The sequence below is a fragment of the Sarcophilus harrisii genome, chromosome 2 (genome assembly GCF_902635505.1).
Source record: "Sarcophilus harrisii chromosome 2, mSarHar1.11, whole genome shotgun sequence".
Classification (NCBI taxonomy): domain Eukaryota; kingdom Metazoa; phylum Chordata; class Mammalia; order Dasyuromorphia; family Dasyuridae; genus Sarcophilus; species Sarcophilus harrisii.
Genome location: NC_045427.1, coordinates 439,205,381 through 439,220,704, shown reverse-complemented (window position 1 = coordinate 439,220,704; position 15,324 = coordinate 439,205,381). Strand labels below are relative to the sequence as shown.

General features: G+C 36.8%; 1 protein-coding gene across 1 annotated transcript in view; it reads left to right on the top strand.

Moving 5' to 3' along the window:
• ASTN2 (astrotactin 2) overlaps positions 1–15,324 on the top strand; it is a 1,113,071-nt gene that overhangs the window by 325,180 nt on the left and 772,567 nt on the right. Inside the window, exon 4 of the mRNA XM_031949426.1 lies at positions 10,258–10,407. Within this exon, the coding sequence (XP_031805286.1) occupies positions 10,258–10,407 (150 nt within the window). The remainder of the gene's footprint in view (positions 1–10,257; positions 10,408–15,324) is intronic.

Here is a 15,324-nt window from a genome sequence, read left to right as displayed (position 1 = left end):
CAAGCTGAAGCATTATCAGCAGCCTCATTCACACCAAATTTAATGTTCTGTCCTTTCATTCTATATGCTCCTTAGTAGAAAGGAATTTCCTGAGCAGTGTGTACTAAGGCAATTTTGAAACAACTTAGATATTTTCAACTCTCTCCCCACTTTCTATTCCCCTCTCTTATCCTTACAAAATAAACAAATAATAAAACACTAGAAATCTGCCCATTTAAAAATTTATTCAAGTATACATATGTATTAAATTTTAAAATAATAATAAAAGAAAAAATAAGAATTTTAAAGTGTAACTCAGAAATAGCTTTAAAAGATTCAAATAAAGTGAAAAGGAGCTCATCTCTAGGATCTGAAGCATAACAGAATTAGATTTTAAAGGCTAACTTTCTACAAACCCAAGAACCTGCTTGAAGGGGAAATTGGAAGTAAACTTGGTTTGCATCCTTCTGAATCCATTGTCAGCTCCATGATCTAAAACTTAGGTTAGAAAAAAATCAGTCTACCTTGCAAATTTTTAGTGCTTTGGGAAATAAAGGATCCTACTGTTTTGGGAGGTCCTTTGCCTCTGTATAATTTTGCTTTTGTGCTAATTCATTAATCTTTCACTCACAATTCAGATTATTTTAGCCCTGGAAATCTGAGTTTCTTCATCTGTGAAATAGTAGTCATGATGCTTTATAGACATGAGATCAAGACTGTGAAGCATCAAATGTTTCTCTGAAATAGGTTCTTGAAATGCAATAGATATTTAGGCTGATTATGTCTTTGTGCCATCATGTACACTATGAGTGCCTTTCTGAGGGCATTTTCTCATAGTCTTTCATAGTTTTTATCTTCTTTGAATGATTTTTTATAATTTGGACATCAAAATATTAATATCTTGTGTCTGGTTACCTTCTCCATGACCTTGGGCAAGTCACTTAAGCCCTTTGGATCTCTCTTCCCCTCTCCTTCCCTATATTCCCCTCCACTCCTCTCCTCTTCTTTCCTTCCCTCCCCTCTCTCTCATCTCTCTAAATTGTGAAGATGCCCTAGGCAGCCTCTAAGACTACTTCTGGTTCAACAACTAAGAACATTTTGATGGGGAAGGGAAATTCAGGAATAGAAGGAAAATCCTTGTGTAAAATAAGTGGGTTTGATTAGGGAATCCCCATTGTCCCTTTTAGTTCTAAATCCCATATACTAATGTCCTGGATGCTTAACAAATACACCCCAATTTAGACACTTTGAAAACCGTAGTGTCTCCTTCCAAGGAGTACTGCTTGGGAGGCTATATACTTAGTCCAGCAAGGTTGCCATGGTTTAAAACATTTCTACAGCCCAATTGCAAATTGCCTTTAGAGCTTCCAGCCCTCATTCTGTAGAGATTGTACATCTCCATCCTCTGAAAAGGAATCTGATTATTTTGGAAACAGCTAGAAGGTCTCCAGATACCAATTTAGGTATGAATTTATAGTTTATTTCAGCAGTTCCCAAAATATGGTCAGGAGACTCTAGGGATCCCTGAGATCTTTTCAGGAGATACATGAGATCAAAACCATTTTCATAATAATTTTAAGATGTTTTAACTTCTAATATGATAAGAATTGATCACTATAACTCATAATAAAAGGCTCCTTAGAGGTGGGAATTCTCAATATTTTTAAGAGTAAAAAGAGATCCTGAGACAAAAAAGTTTGAAAACTATTCATTTAAGTGATTAAGGTTAATCCTATAGTTTGGGGAATGAAAAATAAGGTGCATGCAAGCAATAAGTCAGAATTTCTTAAGTTGCTCATGATCTCATGAGGAAAATAATTGTCAAAGAGGAGTTTCAGAAATGATTTCTCTCCCCTACTAGATCATAAGCTGCATGATCAATCAACAAACATTTAATTGCCTATTATATGTCAGGCTTTTATGTGTACTAAGTGCTTGTGTTATAGTAAGAAGTAGACAGTTCCTGACCTCAAGGAGCTCACAATCTTATAGGAGAGACTATGCAGAGAGAGAGAATGACTCCATATCTAGTCAGTTCTACCAACTTGAAAGTGTCTGACAGAATTAAGCAATTGCTCTCCAAAGATCTACATGGCTAAGTCAAGAAAAGCTAATCAATAGAAAGTTGGCCACCAGATATGGTTTTTATCCATAGTGACCTATGAAACAAATCACACTATATAACTACCCTGAGTACCATTCAGCTAGTCCACGAACTCCTGCAATGATGGTGATATGAAAGGAGAAAAGGGATGGCAAGAATCATAAATTTCCAAGCTTTCTACTAAGATCAATATTATGGTCAGTCCTCTGAACCTGTGATTACTGTTTGACAAACAATTGAACTAATATCCTGCTGTGGAAGAGTCCCTCACTTTGCCTCACACAGGCCTTTTCTTATAGTGTAGGGGCTCAGTCAGTATGTTTTCAAATTAATCATAGATATTCCCTTAGCCAAAGGCAGAGGACTAAATCCAGCAACCCAGTGCTCGAGATGTCTGTGTCACATACCCAATTTCTAGACATTGTGATATACTGAGGACAACATCAAAGCACTCAGAGTTTTCAGGCTCATCGTTCATGGGCTAAAACAATATTTTCTACATGTACAGACATAGCTAATTTTCTCCTATTGTTATGAGATATAACATCTGAAAGGTATGTAGGGTCATAGATTATTAGAACTGGGCAGGACTGAAGAACATAGAATGATAAAATATTGACCTAGATCTGGAAGCTATCTTACAATGTGGATTTCTAGAACTTGGAAGGACCTTTGAATAAAGATTATAACTGAAGGCTGAGTTTAAATGAAGAATGTTAATGTTGGATAGGAAATCTAGAGTCATGCAGTCCAAATTTCTTACATGAAAGCTATGGAAAGTAAAGTTGCTTGACTCCCTGTAGCTCATTAATTACAGTCAATCAAGAAATATTTTTTGAGTACTTTTTCTGTGCCAGGCATTATCAAAAGTCCTGGAATAGACAGGAAAAGGGTCAGTCTCAGCCCTTAAAGAATTTGCAATCTAATGATGGATAATGACATCCAAAGGGAAGCTAAAAGAGCTGGAAGGTAAGAGAGATTACCCAACATTGAGACATAATGGAAAGGTCCAAAGTAATACAGCCTGGTGGGACAAGAACCTGTGTGCCCGTACTCCTAATCTAGTGCTATTTCTCCTAAGACATCTATCTGTCATTAGTCTATTCTCAAGCAGGTTCTTGCATGGATGGGAGGTTGGATTAGATGGTCTCTCTAAAATACTTCCTGCTTTTATGGTTTTCTGTATAAATCTTATTTCCCAAACTAAACCTAAATTCCTTAAGAGAAAGAATGTGTCTCCTTCTCTTCCATCTCATTCTTAGTTCTAGTACCCACGGCCCTATATATATCTCATTTAAGTGCCTGGGCACAACTGTGCATTGTGAGTCTGTAACGGGCCATAGTTCAGGTGCCAAAAGAAGCTGGGATTATGACTGTGGGTAAAGACACCTGCTAGGGGTATTTGCTTGAACAGCAACTATCATGCAGAGGAAGGCTGAGTGAGAGATTGCACACTGGCTATGGGGATGGTTATTACTTTGTTGGGCTTGCAATTTCCACCTAGTGCCTGGTGCTCCAGGCACACTAGTCTAATGAGACTGAACTGATTAATGGGGACATTGACTGAACCCTTGCTTTCCCCTGTCAGCACAGATGAGGTCTCATCCGAGTCACTGGGATGTTTTAAGCCAAGCTGAGCTGCTGGCTTAGGACAAGACCACGATAACTGATCTTTTTTCTATCAAGATTGATTGAATTTCATTGAGCAGATGGGCTAAAGAGAGAACCAGACCAACAGTCCAGGAGTTTCAGGGCTCCTAGAGGTTGAACAGGAACTGCATCAGTGGGATGCCCAGCACTAACTGCTGCACAGGATGGAAAGGGGCAGCAAGTTGTATTATCCTGCCATCTGCCACTAGGACGGATGTTCTTGCTTTGATGACTGTTCAGAACTAAATCAGGGACTTAAAAAATGTAGTGAGGCTACTGAAGGCAGAGCCATAAGCAAAGCCATTGCAGAGTACTCCAGAGTAGTGGAGGGAAAGTGAGATCGATGATAGCCTTTGGGTGTCATCACAGGCGTGTTGTTGGCAATGAGCAACGTGCATACACAGCAGGTACTGCTCTGCAGTCCTCGGCAGCAATCTGATGGCTAGTACATGCAAGGGGTCCGGGAAGGAGCAGATGCAGCCCCCCTTCTCTCTGCCTCACACCACCCCTACACATACATCCTGCTGCTCTGATCCTCCTCTTCCTCCACCCAGGCTCCAGGGGAATCCTAGAGACATTCCACTCTGCATTTGTCCCCATTATGCACAACAGTCTCTCATCTGTCAATTACAAGGGTGTTTTATATTTTTTTTTTCTTTTCCCCACTTTGCTTTTCCAGTTTTGCTGGGTTGCTCAGTTCAAACTCCATCTGTTGGGTTCACCAGACTGATAGGTTAGTGTCTTACTGTTCTCAACAGGGAGTACTCAGGAGGGAGTAAGAAGAATAAACAGTCTTTAAAAATTCTCTAATACTTTATATATGTCTTTATATATGAATCTATATCTAAATACACATCCATGTAAATATCTATACACATCTATATGCACATGTGTATAAGTATATATCTACATAATGCATACATGTATACCTGCATATATACATGTGTGTGAGTATAATATATATATTCAAAATTATTCAAACAAGTGATGTCATCTTGGGCAAAGTCTCTGAGCCCTGACCTCTTACCACCCCCATCAATGAGATGTGGAGGAAATCCTAAATTATTTGAGCTACAAGGGACCTGAAGAATCAGCTGGTACAACTTCCTCATTTGGCCAATGAAAGACAATGAGAATCAGAGGGAAGCTGTCTCTTGTCCAAGATCATAGACAGATGGACTAAGCCTAGAACTCAAGCTCAGATCTGGCCCATGGATTCCTGAGGCTCTAGACCTAGAAGCTCTGTCCTACCTCCCTGGTCTCAAGGACAGAAGGAGCTAGATGACAAAGTTTGTAATGCATTGGAACTGGAGTAAGGAAGAGCTGAGTTCAAATCTTGTACAATTATATATATGACCTTTCTCTGTCCACCTGACTGTTTCCTCATTTGTAAATTGGGCATAATAATAGTTCCCTACTTCATAAGGTTGTTGCAAGGATCAAATGAGATAATATTTATAAAGTATTTTGTAAACCTCAACATACCACATAAATGATAGCCATCATTTTCATTATCCCATAAGGCTTTCTGATCTTGAAGCAGTGGGAATGACTCAATATTGTTACCAACAGTTTGTCTCCCGCTGTTACCACTGTTGAGTAACTCATTCCCTAATGAATGGACTACTGAAGAAGCTACCTCATGCTCTTACCACTTTCAGTATACTAAGTTTGTCTCCCCCACAAACCTATCTGATGAGTTTCCCAATGTCATAGCTCAGATCATAAGATTCTATAACTCCCATGCAAATGGGATGGCAAGACTCAAAACATGCAATAACTCCCCATTGTTTATTGAATAAAGTCCAAATTTATTAAATGGACATTCAGGGCCCTCTCACATTCTATATTCACACTACCCACAGTCTTATCTCCTCCTTTCTCTTTTAGACCCAGGCCTTCAGTTGCTCTGCTACCCAAACCATTTTCCTGTCTTTAAAATGTGTTCATGAGTTATCTAACCTTGATTTTAATTTTTAGAGAAGATATGTAATGTTTTATTAATAAGATTCTTAGTGAACATTTAGAAAAAGAAGCAGTGATCAAACAGTCAATATGGCTTCATCAAAAACATGTCATACCAGACTATCCTCATTTTCGTTTTTGACATGATCACTAATTGATAGATCATGAAAATTCAAATGCGTTGTGTATGCAGATTTTTAGCAAAGCATTTGACTGAGGATTTTCTGCTATTTTATAGAGAATGATGGAGAAATTTAAGAATAGATAATAGTATGATTGAAGGGGTTCATAACTAGTTGAATAACTCTACCTGAAGAATAGTCATTAATAATTTGAAAGCAATTTGGAAAATCTTAAGTGGAGGGCTCCAGGAATCTCTGCTGTGTGCTGTGGTGTTTAACATTTTTAAAAATTAATTATGGATATAAAGGCACAGATGGCATGCTTATCAAATTTGCAGATGATGCAAATCTGGGAGGGATAGCTAATATACTGAATAAGGGTCAGAATTCAGAATGCTTTTGACAGATTCGAAAAATAGTCTGAATTTTTTCTGGTGAAATTCAATCTAGGTAGGTATAAAGTCTTAAAGGATGATTCAAAAATCACCTTCACTGATACAAGATTATTTAACTAGATAAAAGTTAATAGATAATGGTTCATTTGAAAAAAGATCTGGGGATTTTAGTGGGATACTACTTCAATGTTAGTAATGTGCTTTGGAAGCCAAGAGAGACAATGCAGACATATTTTTTTGCATTGAGATGCAAAAGAAGATAATAATCTTATTCATACCTAGTCAGGTATTCTGCCCTGGTCAGATTACATCAGTAAAAGAAGATTCAGTTCCCTCATGTCTTAAGGGAATTGATAAGCCAGCCAGTATCTCGATGATGAAAACTGGCATGATGAAGGGCCTCAAAATCATGCCACGTGAGGATCCTGATTCTTCTAGTTACTCTCTGAATGACCTTTGGCAAGTCTCTTAAATTCTCTAGGCCTCAGTTGCCTCATCTCAGGAATGGGTCTTGGGCTAAATTATTTTGAATGTAGATCCCTATCAGCTATAAGAGATGATGCTATAGCCAGTAAAGGAAACTGAAGATGTTTAGCCCTGCAGAGAACAACCTTGGTTGGGAAATAATAGACACTTTCAAGTATTTAAATAACACTCATGTGAGAAAGGGCAAGGAGCAAAGGAATAAACATTTTATAAGTGCCTGCTATGTTCTAGGCACTATGGTATGTATTTTTATACTTATTTTCTCATTTGATCCTCACAACACTGGGAGATAAGTACTGTTATTATTCCCATTTTATGTTGAGGAAAGTGAGACAAATAAAGGTTAAGGGACTCGCCCAGCATTACACAGCTAGTAAGTATCTGAAGCTGGATTTGAAATCAAAACTTTCTGACTTCAAACCCAACCTCTGCCTCTGACTTGTTCTGTTTAAGTCTCAAGGGAAGAACTAAGAATAAAGCTTGCGATTTGCAAAATAGATAAAGTTAGTTTGGGCATAAGAAAAACTTCCTAATAATCATAGTTATCCCAAAGTAGAAAAGACTGTCTCAGCAGGTAAAGGGAGGTCGGGTCCCTGCAGGCTTTCAAGCAGTGCCAGGATGATGAGTTGTCAAATATTCTACAGAGGATTCTTTTGTCTGTGTGGGTTGTACTAAATGACCTTTGCGGTCCCTTCTGGGTCTAAGAAGTTGTGATTTCTCAGTTGTCCTTCAAAATCTAGCTTTCATGGCACCTCCTCCAGGAAGATATCTTAGTCTTATTAAGCCGAAACCTTACACAATCCTTCCTCTCTCACTTAAATCCAATTCGCTTTCATGTCATGGTATCACCTCCCTGATATCATAGTCTTCTTTCAGAATGAAAGACAAACAATAACAATCCCCCCCCAAAAAAAACCCAACAACTAAGATCACATAAGCTATCTCTCTTAATAAACTTTCACATTTAACTGGCATTTTAATTATTTACATATGTGCTGTATCTCCCATTCCAGAAGATGAGTTGGTATTTGACAGTGCAATATAGTTAAAAAAAAAAAAAAAAAAAAAAAGTCCTAGATTAGCTAGAGGATCTGGACTTAAGTCTGATGGTGTTTCTTATGAGCTATGTGAATCAGAACAAGCCACTAACTTTCTCCAGAGCTCAACTCATTTATAACAAGAGGGGATATAACTAATTTATATCTAATGTACCTTTCCAATTTTGAATATATTATTCTTAAGGAAAAGAACCTTTCCCTAGTCTTTTTGTAACTCTTTCCCCCATTCCCCACAAAGTCTAGCAGAAAATCTTTTTTTTACAGCATAACCATTCAGTAAATATTTATTGAAGGAATGAATGTATTCATTCACGAGGGAATTGAGGTAAGACTTTTTGTATCCAAAAGTCCTCTATTCAATGCAAGTATGCTACCTTAGCATGATAATACACAAAAGCTAAGTATTTGCTTATATTTGCTATATTTGCTAAGTTTTCAAGGTGAAATGGTGGGCTATATTAGTTACCTGTCATGGAGCACTAGGATGGAAACCTGAGAAAATGAAATGTACAAACTTCTTTTGATAGGAAAAAGAAAAGTTAAGAATATGTAGGGCAGGTTTAGGAGGAGAGGTCTGGGAGACTCTGGAAAGGTAGGAACAGTGTGAGAAACATATTCGGTAGAGATGAGGCCCCTCCCCTTAACAGGAAATATTTTGCCTAGGGTCATCTCAGGACATAAAGAAAGTATTGTTCGTCTAATTATTTGCTGTATGATCTTGGCCTGTTTGTTTTTTTTTTCTCTGTTTTATGCTTAGAAGATTCAGAGAATTGACCTTCAGAATTCCTCAAGATATTGGTGATCCGATATCTTGACATGACAGGTATACTCTAAGATTTGTGTTCAGTATCTTGTGGTCATTTCTGAATTACACACTACACCTTAGTCCTGGACATAATGGAGTTAAAACAGGCTGAATGAGGAAAGTAGGGATGGAGGAAATAGGGGGAGAAAGAAGGAAGAAGAAATATACATCCAGTCTGTTAATTTGCATTACCAGTTCTGCTCTCCTCTTTAGCAAATACAGCTTTTCCCAACAGACAGCGTCTCAGGGATGCTGCCCTGCACCTCTTGCATATTGTCAGAAATTGTGTCTGCCCAGCCGCTTCTGCCTCCAGAGTATCAGGCTGTCCTATAGACGCATCTGCCTGAGCCGATAAGCACGCCCTGGAATGGAGCTCCTTAGAAATTGGCATTTCTAAGACATTTCAGGTGTATTATCTTCAGGGCTGGTGAAACCCCTTCAAAGAAACAGGCATCATTAACATGTCCAGCCGTCTCAAGGCGTTGGACAGTATATATATAATTCTGGGGTATGGTATTTGAGAGTGAAACTACTGAGCCTGCAGAGGGGAGGGAGAAGAGGAAAGAGAACCAGCTAGTTCTAATTATTTCCAAGAAGAGTGTCTCTTAGAAGTCTAACAAAATTGGTCCTCTGCCATTTGTTCCTTTATTTTTTCCTCTCTTTCTGTCTCTGTCTCTCTGAATTTGTCTGTCTCTGTCTCTCTATCTCTGTCTTTCTCTACCTATTGTTCATATCTAGATTCCTTTCTCTGCCCCATTTGGCTCTTTCCTTTTATTTCATTTAATTCTTTCATTTCTCTTCTGCCTTTCCAACTTTTTATTCTTTCACAGGTTCTCTTCATTTCCCTCCCATTTTAAAACTTCCTTATAGACTATCTCTATTGATACCAATCCAGAGTAGGAGAAAATTTGATGGTAAACTAATCATTTTCTTCCAAGTGATTTATTTTAATGCCAACTTATTTTACTATGCTGGTGCAATCATTTGGTTAGAGCATGATAGTAATAAGCTAAGGTTTAGGGTTTTATCTTCAGTGAATTGGGCAGAGGTTGTGCTCCTTGCTCATTTCTATTTGTTTTATGCTTTAGGATACTGTGTTTTAAATTCCCTTATAATTCTAGGATTCCATTATTCTCTAACATCCCATTGTTCCAAAATTCTTCCAGTTTTAATATGCTATTGTTGCAAAATCTCTTTCAACTCTGACATGCCATTGTTCCAAGGTTCCTTTCCAGCTCTAACATTCTATGGTTCCAAAGTCCTCCCAGTTCTAACCTGCCTTTGTTCTTTCAACTCTAACATACCATTGTTCCAAGATCCCTTCCAACTCTAAAACTCTATTGTTTCAAGGTTTCTTCCAGCTCTAGCATTCTATTGTCGCAAGATCTCCTTCAACTCCAACATCCCATTGTTTCAAAGTCCTTCCAGCTTTATCCTTCTATTCTTCCAACATCTTGTTCAACTCTGACATTCCATTGTTTCAAGGTTTCTTCCAGCTCTAGAATTCCATTGTTCCAAGTCCCTTCTACCTTAAATTATTTTAATGATAATTGCGTTGTGATTTTTAGGATGTTATGATATGATCATGATTTAACTCTGATTGGGTAGGTGAGGGTGGGGTCTAGGGCTGGCAGCTTATATCATTTTGGGTGTCCACCTTACCTTAACATTGGCCCCATTGTCCACCCTATAGCTGCTGAGGTGACACAGGAAACTGTGGAATCCCTGATGCAGAAGTTCAAGGAGAGTTTCCGCACCAATACACCTATTGAGATCGGCCAGCTCCAACCAGCAATCCGTAATGCATCAGCAGGAAGACGCAAGCGAAGGAGCAAGTCCAGAGGTAGGCCCTCTAGAATTCAATTGTACCATTTTTTTCTCTGACCAGAAAAGTCAAAGGGAGTATTAGCTCCCTTACAATTATATAGCTGATGCCATTGGGACTAGTTTAATCCAAAGGATTTAGTATGGCAAAACAGAGATGTGTCCCCCAAACATGTCCTAAAATAAATATTTCCACATAAATCCATAGAGACATTTTTTACAAGTCAGAAAAAATGCTATCAAGATCTTGATTTAATAAATATTGGAAAGAAAAACTAAACAATCAAACAATAACAAGATATCTTGCTATCTTCGTTTCAATTTATTGCTCTTCTCATTTGTAGCTTTCGTTTCCCTAGCTTCCTTTCCTTATGCTCAGAGCTATCCAAAAACATGATTACCATCTACTACTAGCCATGTACCATCTAAGGGATGGTAGCTGTCAGTAATGTTTATTGAGTCTCAGTTTCTTCTAATGAAATGAAATTAGATCAGATGAACTTTATTATTGTCCCTTTCAACTCTGCATCTGATCATTTTGATATCTGATTAGTTATCAGTGGGAAATACTGGTACAGCAGAAAATAAAAGCAGATTTTAGATACTGATGTATCCTTGAAAGTACATTTGATTTGGATGATATCATTGAAATTCTCTGAAGTTTGGTCCTTCAGAGGTAAAACCAAAACTTGAATTTGAGATCAGGTAGAAGACCATAAGTGACTATAGAAACTGGAATCACAGAGTCTTAATTTTATCCTGCATTTATTTTTCTTATTTCTGTAGCCTTATATTACATGAATCCTATATATAAGTGCTTCTCTCTGTTTAGGGTCTTCCTCTCATTGTCTCTCCTTATTCCTCATCATTTCCCCATAAATAAATATGTATGTGTGTGTAAAATTCCATGCTAAATTCTGCATTTGCTTTAGCTGTTCCTGTAACATATCCATTTCTCCATGTCTCCAAATTCTATCCCTCCTTCAAGGCCCATCACAAAAACTATCTTATTCATTAAAAGTACCTTGACATCACAGCCTGCATCGACATTCCCTCTTCTGAATTCCACTAATATTTTTATTTTGGACAATTTTAATAATGTTATTGTTATTGTTTTAACTTCCTGAATAATTCTATAGTTATCTCATGAATCTAAGTCTTAGCTGTCTCTATCTTCACCTTGCCTAGAACCATGCTGAATGCAAATCATTTGGTTCTAGATATGATTTTTTGTAATATGAATTGAAAACTAACATATCTGGAGGAGGTGAAATAGAGTTCTTTACATCCATACTATAAGTAGATTGGTTGAAAGAATTTAAAGCAATTTACTTGAAGAAGAGAAGATTAAGAAAATAACATATTAGATTTCTTTAAGTATTGAATTATGTATTCTATTCATATTAGCTTTGGATGGCAGAAATAAGAGTGGTGAAAAAATAGAGAAAGGTTTCAGGTTCCATTTGTGTCTAAAGATAGCCATCTCTAAGGCAGGGAAGTGGAGTAGGGGAAAAAAAGAAAAAGAAGATATATGATCACTTTATTATATATTTAAAAGGAATAGCAAATTGTACATAATAGAGTTTCAGTTTCATGTGCAATCATCTTTTTATAATACTATATTAAGGAAATGCTTGCTTTATTCCATAAATTAAAAATAAAGTGAATAGGAATATCAGAAGCAAAAAATCGAATAAAATAAAATTTTCATCTTGTTAATAAAAAAAGAAAAAAGAATTTACAAAAAAAAGTATATTCTAAGATGAAATGACCTACCTTAGGAAACAGTAAATTTTGTACCACCAAAGTCTTCAAGTATAAATCAGATGGGCACTTATCAGGGATACTGGAGGGTATATTCCTCTTTAGCAATGGATTACACTAAATGGCCTTGGAGATCCCTTCTGACCCTGAGATTCCATGACTGTATCAAGTATAGGTTGATATGGCTTACTCTCAGCCTAAGCTAGTTTGTTTGTCTGCTTTCTTTTTACTTTCCTTTTAGAGGTTTGACTGATTTTCATAGAGGGGAATTTGAGGGAAAAGTAACTCGAATTACAAAACATATTCAGAGCTATGCAATTTGTTTTTATAAGACCCAAATGATAACAGTTATAACAATTATTAGCTAGTCAAGATGTTCCAGTTAGACATTATTAAGGACCTACTTTACTGAATAGATAAGAATCAGTTTCAGTTACCATATTAATTGTCCTTCAATAAGATGCTTCAAAAATACTGTAAGTTGATCTAGAATATTTAGTCCTTTTGAAATTATGTTGACAGAATCAATTTACTGCACACACTCTCTTCCTATAGCCCTTTTAGACAATACTGCTTTTCATACATGCTATAATCCGTCCAAAGGGACTTTCTTTCTGCAAAAGGACACTCCATTTCCCATCTCCATGCCTTTGTACTTTAAGAATTTCTGAAATCAACTTCTAAACACCTCACAACTTAGAAGATCTAGTTACTGTCTTTCAAAGTCAATTTAAATGCTACCTCCTTTATGAAGTTGTTCCTACCTCCCAAACTTGTTGCTATAATGCTTTCCCCTTTAAAAAATTTTCCATATATATACACACACATACACACATATATATTATATATGTAATATATTGAATATATATTTATGTGTCTGTGTTTTTATAAAGTTATATAAATACATATCCCTTACCTCCATTTAGAAGCTATGTTTCTGGGAGGTGGGAACTATTTATTTATTTATATTTATCTTTTTATCCCCAGAATCTTAGCACAATATCTAGCACAGAGTAGGAAATTAATAAATGAATACCTCTTAACTGATTGAGAAGAGGCTGAAGAAGTGGTGATAATCTTTAGCCCCCAGTCATTGTCTCAGTTCTTACAAATTTTTAATTCCTAGAGTCCACACTACTAAAGGGCTTTACTGTCTTTTAGATAGATAATCTTTGCTCTTCAAAGCTGCCCTGATAACAGTTGGCCTTTTGGCCTGGTTCAGAGGGAGCACCTGGCATGGCTGTGGTTCATTAATCTCTGTCCTTCCCCAGACGAGGTGCCCAGTGATTTCTAGCAGATGGAGATGGCAGTACAGAGAGTTTAGAGCATCATTAAAATAATGTCCATCGGTTTCATCCTGCCTTGCCTCCTGTGTAGAAAGCACAGTTGATATTAAAGAACATAATATATTCATTTAGCTCTAAAGGAAAAGGAATAGAAATAATTAAATGTCATCTCCAAAGCAGTTGTCCAGGGATGACTGAACAAAAGGAAATGTTTCACTTGAAACAGAAGAAATTTGGGATGGATAGAAAATATATCTTCTTTACCATTTAGAGGATTAAATCATAGGACAGTGAGATCATAGAAACTTTACCACAAAAAACCTTCAAGAATCAATACATCTCTCAATATGAAGTATTTATGAAGTGCCTACTATTTGTTAGGTGCTGTGTGAGGCACTGGAAATATAAATACAAATAATAACATAATACCTACTTATAAGACCATACATTCTAATAGAAGAGACAACAAATATATATACAAATATATACAGCATAAATGTAAAATGGGCAGCTAGGTGGTGCAGTGGTTAGAGTCCTGGGCCAGGACTTGAGTTCAAATCTGACCTCAGACCTTACCAGTGTATGACCCTGGACAAATTATTTAACCCTGTTTGCCTTAGTTCTTCATCTGTAAAGTGAATAAAGAGTTGGCAAATCATTCCAATATTTCTGCTTAGAAAATACCAAATGGGGTGATAGAGGGTCAAACATAACTGAAAAACGACTAAATACATACATGTAAATAAAAAGTGAGTTCAAAACCGATTGGGAGGCACAATGCTAGCCTTTGGAGCATCATGCAGGAGATAATGATTGAGTTAAAGGGAGAGGCAATCTTTAAGGCAGAGGGAAATATAGAGTATATTCTAGGTGACCAGTACAAAGTTACAGACACAATGGCATGTGTGAGGAACAAAAGTCAGGTTAGCCTATACCAAAGAGGGTGAGAGGAAGAGCAATAATCAGTAAGGCTGAAAAGTTAGGTTAAGACAAGGATGCATATATAGAAGTCAGCTTTTGTAAGTAGGGCTACCTCTTTGTCAGGAACTGAGGGAAAGAAGGAGAGAACAAGATATTCAGAGAAATTTGGATAAAGAAGTAAGATGTCTAAACATTTTTGTGGATTTGGAAGTCCATCTACTCAAAGGATACAAACAGAGTGAAACAAACAAAATGTGGACATAAACAGAAAGACAAATAGAATTATAAAGTGGAAGGAACATTAGGCTTAAAGCCAAGTATATGGGTTTCATTCTTGTACCTGCTCTACAAAATGCATTCTCTTCCATCTATATCCTTCTATCTCTATGAGGCTATGATCTCCTATTCGTTTCCGATGATCATTTGCCCAACAACTGAGAGCCTTAGAATATCATCAGTAGAGATGGCACTAGGTATTCACTTATCAGGAATGCTATAGTGTTCAAATTACTTGGGACAAGCAATAATTTTGATAGAGTTGTATTTTGTGATGGTAGTGGTCATATTTAGGTGCTTCTGCTAATGCTAGTATGACTTTTACCAAATGAAACCAGGTTGAGAAAAGTTCTCCACACTTACTTGTTTCTCCATCAGTTTATGTTCTGAAAAAGTTTCATTGTTTTGGGTTTTTGGTATTTAACTTTTTTGTTTTTTGAGAATGAATATTTTATGCAGAAGTTATAACTTTTAATAAGAAAAGTTCAGTGATCCTTAGAGATATTACATTGATCTTGGTATGGGGAAGTCAGCATTTCAAGGATAATTCAAACCCAGTGAAAAAGAAACCCTTACATGAGCACAAAAGAAAATGAATTTGAAAATGCAAAAAAGTGGCACAAACAGACAAACTATTGCTGTAAAATTCTCAAAAAACAATAATCTTTAGAAGGGCAAGACATCCAGAG